Source organism: Rattus norvegicus, chromosome 18 (assembly GCF_036323735.1).
Source record: "Rattus norvegicus strain BN/NHsdMcwi chromosome 18, GRCr8, whole genome shotgun sequence".
NCBI classification, from domain to species: Eukaryota; Metazoa; Chordata; class Mammalia; order Rodentia; family Muridae; genus Rattus; species Rattus norvegicus.
Genome location: NC_086036.1, coordinates 64,095,863 through 64,111,084, shown reverse-complemented (window position 1 = coordinate 64,111,084; position 15,222 = coordinate 64,095,863). Strand labels below are relative to the sequence as shown.

Sequence of the window (15,222 nt, the reverse complement as noted above, 5' to 3'; positions counted from 1 at the left end):
TGAAAATGGACTGAACCTCTGAACCAGTGCCATCTGCTGCTCTTGATCCCGGAGCTGTAAAGTGCAGGGTCCTTGGTAAGGAGGTGACTCCTCCCCCTCTGATAGGGAGATTAAATGCTGTCCTTTACAAGAGTTGCTGTGGTCATGGTGTCTCTTCACAGCAATGAAACCCTAACTAGGACATTCAGAGTCATTTTGTTTGTTTTTCAAGAAGGGGGCGGGGTTAGACCTAATGTGTATTAGCATATCTGGAAGGGCTAAACTTAGTAGGGAATGATAACTAACTGAAAACTTGGATGTACTGGAATTTTTGGGGCAGGCAACAAAGATTGAAATGAGACCTCATGGAGTGGAGAGAGCAGGGAGCAGGGCTGGGGCAGGGAACATGGTGTGGTCCTCTAGGAGCCAGGTCACAGATGACTTCATCCAAGCCTCAGTGGCTCTACCCATAAAATATAAGATGAGGCAGAGCAAGCCTTTTGTTTTCTTGGGACCTGACAGCTCTGGATCCCATGGCTGAGCCAAGGGACAGGGGTCTCTGAGGTTAAATACTCTGCGAATAGCTAAATAAACCAGAAACTCTTGGATTTCTTTTAGATTTCTATACTTTTACAGTCATTTCATTATAAGTTTACTACAGCGGTTTTAAGTTGCTAATATGGAAAATTTTACATTTCAAGGTAAATAGCATTGTAGATTTCTTTTCCCAAAATGAACTCAGAACATACAATTTCTTTAAAACTCTTGGGAGTCTTCTTTAAAACAGTAAAGTATAGGCTACCAGCATGTAAGGTGGTGAAAGAGAAAGTCAGAATAACGGGAAATAGACATTATTCCAAGGGCAGAAAACGCTTCAGAAATCCACAAATGACGTCAAAAGAAGAAGGGGAAACGCAGCATGGAGAAATGAGCTGAATACAGCCCCAGCTACTTGGTTGCCTGATTGGCACAGGAGGGGAGCTGGAGGAGAGACTGGTGTCTCTACCCCTAGGACAAGCCCTCACCTCCCATGGGCATCAGACACAGTTGCAAGCTTTGCCGAGCTAGCAATTACCTAAGTGGTCAGATCATCAGCAGAGAAGGTCCCATTCGGTCACACTTTATGACTCAGGGGACAGTACTGCTACCACACTGAGGTAGGATCTATTGTTTAAAATGGAGCGGCCCCAGGGAACCAAGCTCTGGGAACAGCTGAAGGTCAGCCAACTTCATTGTGATCTGACGACACAGGCCCTGGATGAGGGAAGACACAGTGAGGCAGTTGTGGACATCAGGATGCGTAGACGGTGTCAGGCCAAAGAGGGGCGGAAACATGAGGCTAGGTTCATGCTAGGGTGTATATAGAAAGAGACCATTTCCCCCTGGATAGCCTGAAACAGATAACTTGGATTGAGAACAATCTTGGAATGCAATCGTTCTGATCCAGAGGCCAGTGAATGGATAAAATGCTAGAACCACCTATCTGCCCTTTTACTGCTAAAAACTTGGGAGACCTCTGCTGTCCCAGAAGTGTATCTGACACTACAAAAGCTGCACCTTTCCAGCAGGATGAGGAGTAGGAGATCTTCAGTGTAGAGAACACGGATCCTCCACATGGGCAAGCTCAGTATGTTGCTTGCTTTCCTCAGTTTCAAAGCACTGGGGAGGCACACCCCAGCTAAAACATCAGCCACCCTAGGATTATGGTCATGGAGACCGGGAAGGTTGTTACAGCCTGCCCACCCCTCCACTACAAAGCTAACTATGGTCACCAGAGACTCCTGGTAAGTAAAGGAAAACTGTCAAGATAAAGACAGCTCTGTCAGACATCATATACTTGTCCAGTACAGACTCAGCTGCCCCCTGCCCCTCCGTGCATCTAAGTGGCAATCTCCAGTTCTCAAGGACCCAGAATCAGGCTCCAATGCCACATCTTTATTCGCCTTTGGGATTCTTTTTATAAATGAGAAAATATGAATTTCATTTATTTGTGTACAGGGGAGGGGCAGGACGTGGCTTTCAGCACATGAGGGGAGATCAGAGGACAACTTGGGGGAATCAGGCCGGACGGTGGCCATCTTTACCCACCATGTCATCTCACTGGCCCATGGCTCCCCTGTATTACTACACACACCAGGGTTTTTATTTGTATTGTATTTTTAAAAATGTTTTATGTTTTTATTCCTCCCCTTCACATGCTCCTCTATTTTTTTTTTTTTTGCGTCTTTTGATTGCTGAAAATATCTTCTTTTTCCTTTAAGTTTCCTTTTCTCTTTCCTGTTCAAGTTTTTCCCTTCCCCATTCTATAGTCAATAGTATTTTGACTTCGTGTTATTGTTAATGTTTTTAAAGTTATTACGTTTACATTACAGGCATATGCTCTCATTCACACACAGTTCACATTGGGGGTGGGGAGGATGTCAAAAGACTGCAGGAGTTTGTTCTCTCCTTGCCATGTGGGTTTTTGACACTGAACTCAGGTCATCAGGCTTGGCGGCAAGCACCTCCACTCGCTGAGCCGTCTCGTCTGCTCTTAAACCAATGGGTCTCAATCTGTGGGCTATGACCCCTTTGGGGGTTGAACGACCCTTTCACAGGGGTCATGTGTCATATGTCCTGCATATCAGATATTTACATTACAATTTTTAACGGTAGCTAAATTACGGTTACCAGGTAGCAACAGAATGATTTTATGGTTGGGGGTCAGCACAACGTGAAGAACTGTATTAAAGGTCATAGCACTGGGAAGGCTGAGAATCACTGCTAGTCACTTTCCCCCCCTCCTCTTGTACTTATCTGAATTGTTTTCCAACTTATGCATTATTGAGAAATCCTTATTTTCTTTCTCCTGCTCCTCCTCCCCCTAATCTCTTGTCCTTTAATAATGTTTCCTCACCTCTCCTCCTCTTCCTCTTTTACTTGATCTAGCTTCCTCTGCTTCTGCCTCCTCCCTGTCTCCTTTCTCTGCTTCATTCACTTATTATTTCTGTACTTACCGTAAGTAATTTTAAACCCGTAACACACTCATACCATGTTTTACTATTTTAGCTTCATGGTCATATATAAGTGGTCCCGTTTTTTTAAAGACATAATCTCTTTTCATAACCCTGGCTGTCCTGAACTCACAGAGATCTGACCACCTCTGCCTCCCAAGGGCTGGGATTAATGTGCACCACCACGCCCAGCTATATATGGTCGTCTCAGTGATATATCAGTGAGCTATCATTGGTGTTAAGTATATTTCCGGAGAGATGGCTCAGCGGTTAAGAGCACCCGACTGCTCTTCCAGAGGTCCTGAGTTCAATTCCCAGCAACCACATGGTGGCTCACAACCATCTGTAATGGGATCCGATGCCCTCTTCTGGTGCGTCTGAAAACAGCTACAGTGTACTTACATATAATAAATGAATAAATCTTTAAAAAAAGGTGTATTTCCATAACCATGACATGTTACTGCTATCACAGCAGATTTTGTTTCTGTTTTTCTCCTGAATGGTGCTGGGGATTGAGCTCGCAAGAATTGAGCTCAATAAAATCAACACCTCCACAATTATCTAAACTAATGTTTAGATGGAAAATCACGGCAACGTGTGATTCTGAGCTTTTGGGGGGAAAAAAAAAGCCCCTAAGAAAATGGAAGTGTAATATCCAAGGAATCAAATAAAACTGCAGTAAAAGTCTCCACCAGTAAACTCAGCCAAGCAGAAGAAAGATAATCAGGGCAAGGTTGACAAAGCACACCAGTCAAACACAAATAAGAGGGGGAATGAACAAGAATGACAATGGCTAAGAAATCTAAGGAAAAATCCAGACTCTCCAGGGTAGAAGAGATTTGAAATGAACGCTAAAAGCATAGAGTATTCAGAGAAACAGAAAGTATCCCAATCTGGGTAAAGAGACGAACATTCAAACAGCACAGGCATTGAGAACCCAAAACAGGCATGACCAGAAAACTCCGGCCATTTTATAGTCAAGATAGCAAAAAACACAAGTGAAAGAAAACAGCGTTCAAAGCTGCAAGGGAAAGATACAAACTCACCTGCAAAGGAAGGACCATCAGAATAACACCAGACCTCCAGCAACCCTACAAGCCAAGAGTGCATGGGATGACAGATCTCAATCCCTGAAAGTAAGGAACCGCAGATTGGGATATCCAGAAGAGCTAGGTTGCCAGAGAAATAAGCACGTCTCAAGCAATCACAAACTGAAGCAGTTCTGATCTTTAAGTCAAATGACCGAGGAGACTTAAAAGGAATGTTATATACAGACGAGGAAGAGACCACAGAAAAGAACAAACTCCATGAGAACCAACAATAACTAGCTCGAATAGCAACAGAAGTGGTGGTCAGGAATTAGTAAACGTCTCCCAATAACAACCTTAAATGTAAATGTTTTTAATTAACCTAATAAAGAGGTAAAACACATATAGAGATAGAAATATATACCCATTTCTCCAAGAAACATACCTCATGGGTGAAGGCACTCACATTTCAAAGAGCTGAAGTCATTTTGCTACGCATATGGAAATCAAAAGCTGGTGTAGTTATTCTAATGTATGATAAAGCAGTCTTCAAATCAAAATTAGAAGGGATAAAGTCATCATTAATAAAGGAAATATTACTCAAGAAGATATAACAATTACAAATACATATGCACCAAATATGGGGACCTCCAAATTCCATAAAACAAAAAAGTCATAGATCATAATACAAGGCTTGGTGATCTCAATACCCCACTTGCATCTCCAGATAGGGCATCTAAACTGAAAGTCAACAAAGAAACCTCAGAGTTAAAGCATACCACAATTCAAATGGACTTAACAAATCGTCTAGAATAACCCATGCAACCATGCAACGGATATGGAATACACAGTGTTCTCAGGAGTCCACAAAATCTGCTCTCCATAGACCACATTATAGGTTACAAACACTAAGGACCTGGAGTCATTTGTTTCTTATTAGGTCATAATGCAATGAAAATGGAAAGCCATAGCAAGACAAACTACAAAAACCCACAACGAATACATGGAAATTCCTCTTTCTCCTTCTTTCAAAGAAAAGCTAACATCAGTGCTCCTCAAAGTATTCCACAAACTAGAAAAGGGAGGAAGACTACTGAGCTCATTCTACAAGGCAAGAAATACCCTAAGAGCAAAAGTTTATGAAGACACAACAGAGAAAGGAAACTAACTACAGACCAGTTTCCCTGATGAACACAGATACAAGAATTCTCAAGAAAATTCTGACTAGCCAAGTTCAAGAACACATCAACAAGACCAGGTTGATCTCATTCCAGAGACACAAAGCTAGATTAACAAATGCAAATCAGAACATTTAATTCGGCACATAAATAGACCTGAGGACAGAATTACATGAACACCTCAGTAGACGCAGAAAAGACCTTTAACAAGGTCAGCATCCCTTCATGGCCAAAAGCCCTGCAGAACCTAGAAATGAAAAGAATGTGCCTCAACATAATAAAGTCTATGCATGACAAACCTACAGCTGACATGATACCAAGTGGGGAAACACTTAGAACATTAACTCCAAAGTCGGGAGTGGAGCCAAGGTGGTCTCTCTTTGAACTTGTATTCAATATAGTGTTCTAAGTCACAGCTAGTACAGTAATACAAGAGAATGAAGTAAAAGAGATACAAACAGGAAAGAAGGTAAGTTACTCTTACTTGCAAACAACATGAGCTTTAAAAAAAAACAGAAAACTCCATAAAGAAACCTCTGAGACGTGGTAAATACATACATACATACATACATACATACGTATGTACGTACGTATGTGTGTGTGTGTATATATACATATATACATATATATATACATATATATATATATATATATATATTTATCACCAACTACCACAGTGCCTCCAACCCTCACCCAGATGGCTACGGGGAAGTTCTCCTGAGAGTGTTTTGGTTTAGTCTGACTGCCAATACATACGTTGGGTCCCACAAATTTCATTGTTTCATGATCTTTGTACATCTAAGTTTTGTTATTTTATATTTATACTGAAATACTTGAAACTTCAGATAATCGAAGAACATTATGTCACATGTTTTAACCCTGGCTTGGGAGTCAGAAACTGGTGCATCACTGTGAGTTCAAGGTTGGCCTGATCTACATAGCGAGTTACAGGCCAAACCAGGTCTATGTGATGAGAATTAGCCTCAAAAACTCATATTATTGTATATGTGTCAAGTTGATATGTTAAAACTATGACTATACTTGCAAAACTCAGTCAGTAGCTCCAAGATAAGCCAATATTCGGCAATTTTAAACCTATTCTCTACATAAAGCTTAAACACATGATTCAAAGGGGAAATCCTTATGGCCCTTTTAAGCAAAGTTACAGACAATGACTTCACACAAATGTTGATTTTGAATCCAAGGCTGTGGCCATGGCTTCTCCCCTCAGCCTCTGTCTTACCTCTGAAGCCCCTGGCCGCTGCACGGAGCTGTCAGAAGGCCACAGGGACCCTTCCTGGAGGTGGGAAGGAGAGAAGTGGAGAACAAGAGATAAGAAAATCACATTTCATAATAAAATCATGTGCATCATACAACAGCAACAGTAGGCCCCCCAAATCTTTAAGCCCACCTTTTTTTTTCAGTTACCAAAATTTATAATATTAATTAAAATGTCCAAAACAATGTAGATCACAGTACATTTCCACAATCACTAAGGCATATGTCTATTCAGATATTTACATTATTTCAGGGTTCTCTGCCTTATGTTCTTTTTTTTTATTTTTTTATTTTTTTATTTTATTAACTTGAGTATTTCTTATATACATTTCAAGTGTTATTCCCTTTCCCGGTTTCCGGGCAAACATCCCCCTCCCCCCGTCCCCTTCCTTATGGGTGTTCCCCTCCCCATCCTCCCCCCATTGCCGCCCTCCCCCCCCAGTCTAGTTCACTGGGGGTTCAGTCTTAGCAGGACCCAGGGCTTCCCCTTCCACTGGTGCTCTTACTAGGATATTCATTGCTACCTATGAGGTCAGAGCCCAGGGTCAGTCCATGTATAGTCTTTAGGTAGTGGCTTAGTCCCTGGAAGCTCTGGAGGCCCACCTTTTTGAAACAAAAATCACTTTGCTCTTTGGACAATGGCTCACTTGTCTAAAACATGGGAACCGGAAAGGGCTGGACCCGTTGCATGCCTCACATCTAAGAGGAATGTTGTAACCCAATGACAAAATAAGAGACCTTAGATCCTGGACATATGGATTTGAAGTCATAAATACTGGTTCGTCTATGTAACCATGTGCTTCAAATGGCCATCAAACTATACACAGTCAGGGCCTACTCTTGAATGACCCCTGGGGTACACGAGCCTTGAGAAGCCTCCTCAGAAGACTATATCATCTTGGCCTGTCAGGATCAAATGCCACACATACCCCCATCACCACACAGCCTGAAGTCTATGGCTGCCACAGAGACATGACGACCCCCCCCCCCATGCAGGTCAGCTCTCAACATTAATTGCAGTTTCCAAAACCTGGATGATCTTCCATGGTCTTCTATTAATGTTTAGCCTGAATATTCACAGACATAATTAATAATTAATAAATAGGAGCTGTCTTTTCGAGAAATGTGTGGCAAGGACCAGCCATGATGGGACAACATTTACTGCCAAGCTTAAAGACCCGAGTCTGGTTCCCAGAATCCAAGTGGTAAGGAGAGAACCGACTCCGGAAAGTTATCCCTCTAACTCTGCACATGCACCAGGGCACACAAACTTGCACACATACACACATACAGTCATACATACATAATATATAATACATACATACATACATACATACATACATACATACATACATAAGAATTTTAAAAACTTTGACTAGACTATCAAGGTCTAAGAATATAACTTCATTATTGGAACAACTGTTTTCCTACACCATGTTTACCAAGCACTCCATGGTGATATGCCTTTTGAGGTTAAATATTGGCTATTTGCAAGAGTTTCTTGGTTTATTGTCATTGCTATTGTCAGAGTAAGATCTTCTGCAGAGGGAAGACACCTGTATTTTTGGACTTCTAGGGATATGTATACTTGGTCTCAGGAGATCATGGAGTTTCCTCAGACTGCAGAGTCCTCAGTAAAAACAGCCACAGTGAAACATCCAACAGATGCAGGTGCACACTGTTATTTCCAGTGTCCAGTGTTCCAACAGAAATACTCACTTCATTGCTAACCACATTGTTTTGTCCAATACATAAAACCCGTTCCTAAGATACTCCCAGGAAATCATGGACTTAGTAGCAAAAATATCAACAGACCCAGCTGTTCGGAGGAAGTGTGGGCATAAGGGTCCGACTATGAAATTATGTAACGAATCATTACAGCTTGTGCCTGGCAACAGGCAAAGGACTTAAATCAAATGGTGTGACTGATGGATCCCCTTCCCAGTACAGCAAAAGAGTAACTAACACCAGATTCCAGAGAGCAAGTCCACTGGTATTTCTGAGATCCTCTAGCTACACTGCCACCAGTCACTGCCACCTCTCCTCCCTCCTTCCTGCCCAGCTCCAATCATTTAATGGCACCATCAAGAACAAGGGCTCAACTTTTCTCAATGGCAATGACTATTCTTAGTGACTACATTTTCAAATTGTCAGATCCGACCAAAGCGCTTGCAAGAAGGAGTCCCTAGCAGCCTCTCAGACATCCCTCCTTACTTGGCCTGTCATACCTTATAGGTGCTTGTTAAAACTCTGCACTGGGAACTACTTAGTGGGGTCATTACCTGGGGCAGCCACCCATGAACCACAATGGATGCCTAATAACGTTCTGATAGAAGGCAGAATTGCTCATCCTGACTTTATCCTTTCTCTGCTCACCCTGCCTTATCTTCTGCAACCATGGCCTCCTTTGTCTCTGAAGTCAAGGCCTGTCTAGGGAATTCAATGGCTTCTCCTCACTTTAGACATTCCCGCATGCACCTTTTGGTGCCTCGGCTGTCCACTAATGATAACCATAACCGCAGACCTCAAGGTGGAATCTGCACCCTTGCAAAGCTCCTAGTAGCCGGGAGACAGTGGACAGGGTTAGTTCCAAAGAGCACTGCAACGTTGAGGCTTATGATATGCTTCTTTCCCACCCCACCCCCCTGGAGTTTTTCCTGCAATCAAATCTTCATTGTGAATGAACACACTATTTTTTATTCTCCAGATAATACAGTAAGAGAGTTCCTCACCCTCACCTTTGCCCATCAGGGTAGAACAGTTTTCTTCCAAGTCTACAAGGCTCTGTGTGGTGAGAGCCTAGACAGTGATAAACACACTAAGTATTTCCTTAACAATAACAATGCTTTCCTATAACAATGCCCCTCAGTCTGTGTCTATAAAAGGCCCATGACAGAGGTGTGTGTGTGTGTCTGTGTGTGTGTGACTGTACTTGCTGTATATAGATACAGCCTGCTAATGTTTGAATGAAAAATATCCCTCATGACTCATGCATTTAAACACATGCTCCCCAGTTGGTGGCGCTGTTGTTTGGGAAGCTTATGGACCCTTTAGAAGGGAAAGCCTTGCTGGAGAAAAGTATGTTACTAGAAGTAGACTTTGAGGGGTTATAGCCTCACCCGACTTCCTGTGCTTTCTCTCTGCTTCCTGTGTGCAGATAAATATGATCTACCAGCTCATACTCTGAACACCATGCCATGCCTTCCCCAGCATTGTAGACTCTCCCTCTAGAACCATAAGCTAAGCATTATCTTCTTTAATTTGCTATTGGTCATGGAATTTTATTAAAGCAACAGATGAATAACTGATACAGGTTATACTCTATAGTTTACATATAATAAGTATATGTATGTGTGCATCAGGGTGTGTGTGTGTGTGTGTGTGTGTGTGTGTGTGTGTGTGTGTTAAGCACACTTTGAACTGGTCTAGAACAGTGGTTCTCAATCTTCTTAATATTGACCCTTTAATACAGTTTCTCGTGTTGTGGGTGACCCCCAACCATAAAATAGTTTTCTTGCTACTTCACAACTGTAATGTTGCTACTGTCAGGAATCATGATATGCAACCCCTGTGAAGGGGTCTTTTGACCCCCAAAGGGGTCACATCTCACAGGCTGAGAACCACTGGCTTAGAGCTCAGCCTCTGAACTTGTCTCCATGGCCAACCTCAAGGAGCACAGCATGAAGACTGGCTCACTGGGGCATGCTGGGAGTTTGGGCTTTTTATTCACATACCCGTGGAAAGGGAGCACAAAAGTTTGCAGGCTTAAAGGCACACATCTACTTTCTCCTGAACAGTTGAGAAACCAGTTCCATGGTTTCTTCTTTCTGGTCGGTCTCAAAACATTAAATAGTCATGCCATCCCACAGATCCCATCTGTTTGACACACAAACCCCAGTATCCGAGAAGATGATTGCCTGATCTTTCAGATCTCTGTCTTTATTACTAAAAAGAATGAAAACTGTGTCACGTGTAGATCTGGAGCACAAAGACTAGTTTTCCCCCACCTGACACATTTTGGATGGGCTGTGAAGAGGTAGGAAATGTTCCCAATGTGCAGGTATTTGGAGGGGCAGGGAAGTAGTTCGGTCAAGAGTATGAGGTCATTGTGAATATACAATCAGTTATCTTAGAAGAGCCCAGGGAGCTAGCAAGCTCTCCTTCCCCACATAAGATGTACAAGACGTTATATCCACCAGTCCAGAAACAGGTCACATCAAGAACTTGACCTTGGCACCGTGTTTCACAGCACTATGAACTCTGACATCCAATATCCAGGACCGTGGTAAAGGAAGGCCAACCGTCTATAACCCATGGTGGTGTTTTCCAGCAGCCAAACCAAGACAGAATTTTAAAGTTTTAGCTCTAACATTTACACTATTGTTTTAAAAAAAAACCAATTCTTAGATGTGTTGTAAGATCAGGGTTCCCTACTTTGTTTCGCATGTGGAGATCCAGCCTCCAACATCAGTTCTGAAAAGCCTGTTCTTTTCTGATTGAGAGTCTTTGGCATCCGGGTTGGCGGTCTCTTGACCTTCTTTGGAAAGGTTAGTTTCAGAGCTGTCTAATCTATTTCACTGAAGCCCACACCATCATCCTTCATCCCAATATCACTGCTTTAATTACTGCTGACGTCGTATTGATTTTCGAGGTCAAGCATGATGAGACCAGCTCTGGAATTTGTTGTTCTCCTTTAAAATCATTTCGGCTATTGATGGCTCCCAGGGCTATCATAGAAGTTGTCAGATGGATTTGTTTTTAATTTCTGTAATAAGCACCCCTGGGTTGTAGATATCTACAGATACTGAAGACTTTCGAAACCGTTAAGATGTCAGTGTTTTATTCATCTCTAGAAGATGCCTTTCCATTTCTTTGCGTCTTGTTTATATTTTCGGCAGCAATCAAAACCACTGTGGATTGATGGGGTTATAGACGATCTTATTAATACATCTTTAATGTAATCTCCTCTGTTCATTTTACTTTGAACTATTAGCAAGACTATGGTGAATGGAAATGCTTTCTAAAATTCCTTGTAAAAACTGACTATCCTCCCGAGAGCTCCGGTGTGACAACATGAAACTGCTCACCCACAATCCTCTCAGCTCGCATGCGCGGGGCGTGGGCACGTGTGGCTTCCCGCTGTGCCTGCAGGCCACCGAGGTCCGCATCAAACCCATGCAGTTCAACCCCGACTTCTTGGCACAAATGACCCCCAAAGTGGAGTGGGCTACGCTTGTGTAGCCATCAGACACCTTAAACTTGGCTTAAACCAAAGCGCGGACTGAAGGCTCTGAGCGCGATGAGACGTTTTTGAGGAAGAGGCACCGTGTTACTTGAGGTTGATGTACTGGAGGGCACCCTGCAATGCCCAGAACCTGGTCGTCTTTTCCCCATCAGCCTCGGGATCCCCAATATGCTGTTGAACGATGAGAGGACTGAGACGTAACCTTGTTAGTCACCTCTTGGTATTTTGTGACCATATCTGTTATGGTCTGTTAACTAGATGTGTCATGTGTGACTCCAAACTCCCAAGTGACTCACCGCCCACCATGTACTTGAGCTCCATAGTGTGTGTGTGTGTGTGTGTGTGTGTGTGTATGTATGTATGTGTATATATATATATATATATATATATATATATATATTTCTCATTAAAGGTTCAAAAAAAAACAAGACTATCCACTGTTAAAGAAATTAAGCTGATTTATGAGTGGCAATTTTATATCCTCCTCCTCTGCTGGATTTCACTTATTAGCTTTAGCATTTTTCTCTTTCGGTAGAGTCCTCGCGGTTTTCTACATATCATTTGATAACAGGGAGCCTTTCCTCATCCTTTCCCTTTTATATCAACTTGACACAAGCTAGAGTCATCTGAAAGAAGGGAACCTCCACTGAGAAATAAGATCAGGCTGTGGGCAAGCCTGTCAGGCATTTCATAATTAGTGATATATGGGAGGGCCCAGTCCATTGTGTGGGGGCCAACCCTGGTGCTATGAGAAAACCATGAGCTGGCCACAAGGAACAAGCCTATAGGCTTGTTTATAAACGGCTTCCTCCACAGCCTCTGCATCAGCTCCTGCCTCTGAGCTCCTGCCCTGACTTCTTCAGTGATGATCTGTGATATAAAAAGTATAAACAAGATAAAATCTTTCCTCCCAAAGTTACTTTTGGTTACAGTGTTTCGTCATAGCAATAGTAACCCTAAGACAAGTCTTTTGTTCCTCCTGGCCAACTATTTTAGCTAGAACTTCCAACACACACTGGTGTGAAATAGAGAAGGCAAAAGCAGCCATATTTATTTTGTTCGTGATCTTAGAGGAAAGTTTTAGTATTTCACCACTGATTACAATATTGTCTGTGAGCTTCTCATAGACCAACAAGAAGTTAAGGCGTTGAAGTTTCCTTTTCCTGTTCCACTTCGTCAAGTAACTTTTATGTAGGGATGTTGACTCTTATCAAATACCCCTCTGTATTGACTGAGATAATCATGGCTTTTTTTTTTTTGAGCTGGGGACCAAACCCACAGACCAAACCCACGGCCTTGCGCTTGCTAGGCAAGCGCTCTTCCACTGAGCTAAATCCCCAACCCATGGGTGTTCTTTTCTGTCTCTTCATTCTGTTAGTGGGGTGTGTAATGTTGACTTTTATATCCTAAGCCAGCCTTACATTCCAGAAACAAATCACATTTAGCCATGGTATATAATTCTTTCAAAATGATGCTGAAGTCAAGTTTCTGTTACTTTACTGAAGACTTTTATATCAGTGTTCATAAGGATACTGGTTTATGACTTTCTCTTCGCTTCTTGCTTTCTTTGTCCTTCTTCAGTACGGAGACTGCCGGCCTCTTAGACTGAGTCAAGAACCCTTACTCATTTTTTCAGTTCTTTGGAAGGATTTGAGAAGGAGAGGTATCAAAGTCTTTCATATTTGGTATAGCTTTCCAGTCCATCCATCTGACCTTCCTGTGTTAAGAAGGCATCTTACTTAAGAATCCCTATTGCTACAATTAGGGAAAAAAAGACCAAAGACTACCTAGGGAAAGAGGTTTTTATTTCAGTTTATAGCTCCATATCATGGCCCATCACCAAGGGCAGGCAAGGCAAGAGCTCAAGGCAGAAGAATCCCAGAGACAGGAACTGATGCAGAGAACACCAAGAAGTGCTTACTGGCTGCTTCTCCTGTGTCAGTCTGCCTTCCCGTAGAACCCACCGCCAGCCTCAAGGTGAGGTGGGCTCTCCTTAATCAATCACCAATCAAGAAAATACACCAAACGCTTACCCACAGGCCAATGTGGTGGGGGCAGTTTTCTCCAATGGGATTCCTTTTCCCCAAATGATTCTAGCTTGTGTCAAGTTGACAGAAAATTAGCCAGCATAGAAGTGTATTAGTTATTTTTTCTTGACTAGAGAAACGTAAGGAAGAAAGATATGTTTTGGTTATATATTGTAAGGGGAAGCTTCACTAGAGCAGGGAAGCCATGATGACAGGGTCAGCCCATGCATCCACAGAGCTGGGAAGCTCAGAGTAGGGCCTGAAGCAAGTCTAGGCTATAAAATTCAAGAACCACTCATAGCAGCCCCTTCTTCTATCTAGGTCTCACCTAAGGAGCTTATAGCCTCCCGAAAGTGTCTCCAGATAGAGACCTATTGCTCAGATGCACCAAGCAAACCATAGTAGGTAGCTTTTACCCCTGTCTACCATCTTCTTGCCACTCAGAGGTATGTTCAGATTTCCCCTTTCTTCATAAGGCAGTTTTCGTAAGGTGTTTGTAACCATTTGTTTTATCTAGAGAGAACAGTTTGTCCATCGTCCCTTGTCATTCTCTTCATCTCTATGCATCTTGGATAACAACACTTCAAACCAGGAGAAAGCAGTCTGTCCTTGTGACTTGCCTTGAGCTGTAGGTCAGAGCCCGCTGTTTGTGTCCACGTGTGCTGTGACCCCATGTGAGGGCAACCCCATAGCTCAGACTTGCTTACACCCATGTTCTCAGTCAACCTCTCCCTACCATCTGCAGAGAACAGTGGGAATTCTGGCTTCTCTCTAAGAGGCTCCTTACAGTGATCAAGTGTCACATACGGTTTCAAATCATTGCACATCTATTTTTCTATGTGCTGTTCCATTGGGGAGAATTTCAAAGCCAAGGTGGAAGTGGTCTTCGGATATTCAGCAACATCGCAACTGTCTGATATGATAAATTCTCCTTCCTGTCTTTTCCCCCCCATATACCTTTCTACAACCCAGATAGGACCATACTGCCTTTTCCACTCTAGGGGGCAGTAACAGCTTAGAACTCAGTGCCTCTACAAGGCCACACACACCCTGGCAGCCACAAACTCTTTTATTCCTCCTTGGGAATCTATCCGCAGACTTCTTAAGACTCCTAACTCTACTCAATCTGGGGCACATCCCTTAAGAGAACAGACACATCTTCCAGGAAGATCTGTTGGGAGGGAGGGAATGTGGATCCTTCCCATTTGTAGAATAATGCAGGGTACAGAGAAAAGAAGCCACCAGGTGCTTCCCCCAGCCTAGAGGGGCCTGGAGGGGGGTGGGATAAGGGGTGGGGTGGGGTAGGGACCACCACACTCTAATAAAATCCAGCCAGAAATAAGAAAGCTTAGAGGCCAGGAAGACTTTTTGGCTTTGGCAGACTTCCAGCTCCAGTCCCTTCTTAGCCCAGAGGGCAATGTTTTACTCATGGCCCGGAGCTGTCAATGAGTTAACTTCTAGCCAAAAACCAGCCCTAGTGTGGAGGGCTCTTTA

General features: G+C 42.9%; 1 protein-coding gene and 1 pseudogene across 22 annotated transcripts in view; one reads left to right on the top strand and one right to left on the bottom strand.

The window, feature by feature from the left end:
* Ldlrad4 (low density lipoprotein receptor class A domain containing 4) overlaps window positions 1-15,222 on the bottom strand; it is a 329,078-nt gene that overhangs the window by 7,082 nt on the left and 306,774 nt on the right. For 19 of the 22 annotated variants that reach the window (XM_039097102.2, XM_039097106.2, XM_039097104.2 and 16 more), the window contains one exon: window positions 6,422-6,475. The exons of 2 other annotated variants lie outside the window; for them this stretch is intronic. In XM_039097102.2, coding sequence (XP_038953030.1) covers window positions 6,422-6,475 — 54 coding nt within the window. Of the gene's footprint in view, window positions 1-1,054; window positions 1,197-6,421; window positions 6,476-15,222 lie in introns of those variants that run through there. One more of the 22 variants, XM_063277576.1, reaches the window with a different exon arrangement.
* On the top strand, window positions 11,530-12,032 carry Trmt112-ps1 (tRNA methyltransferase activator subunit 11-2, pseudogene 1; annotated as a pseudogene).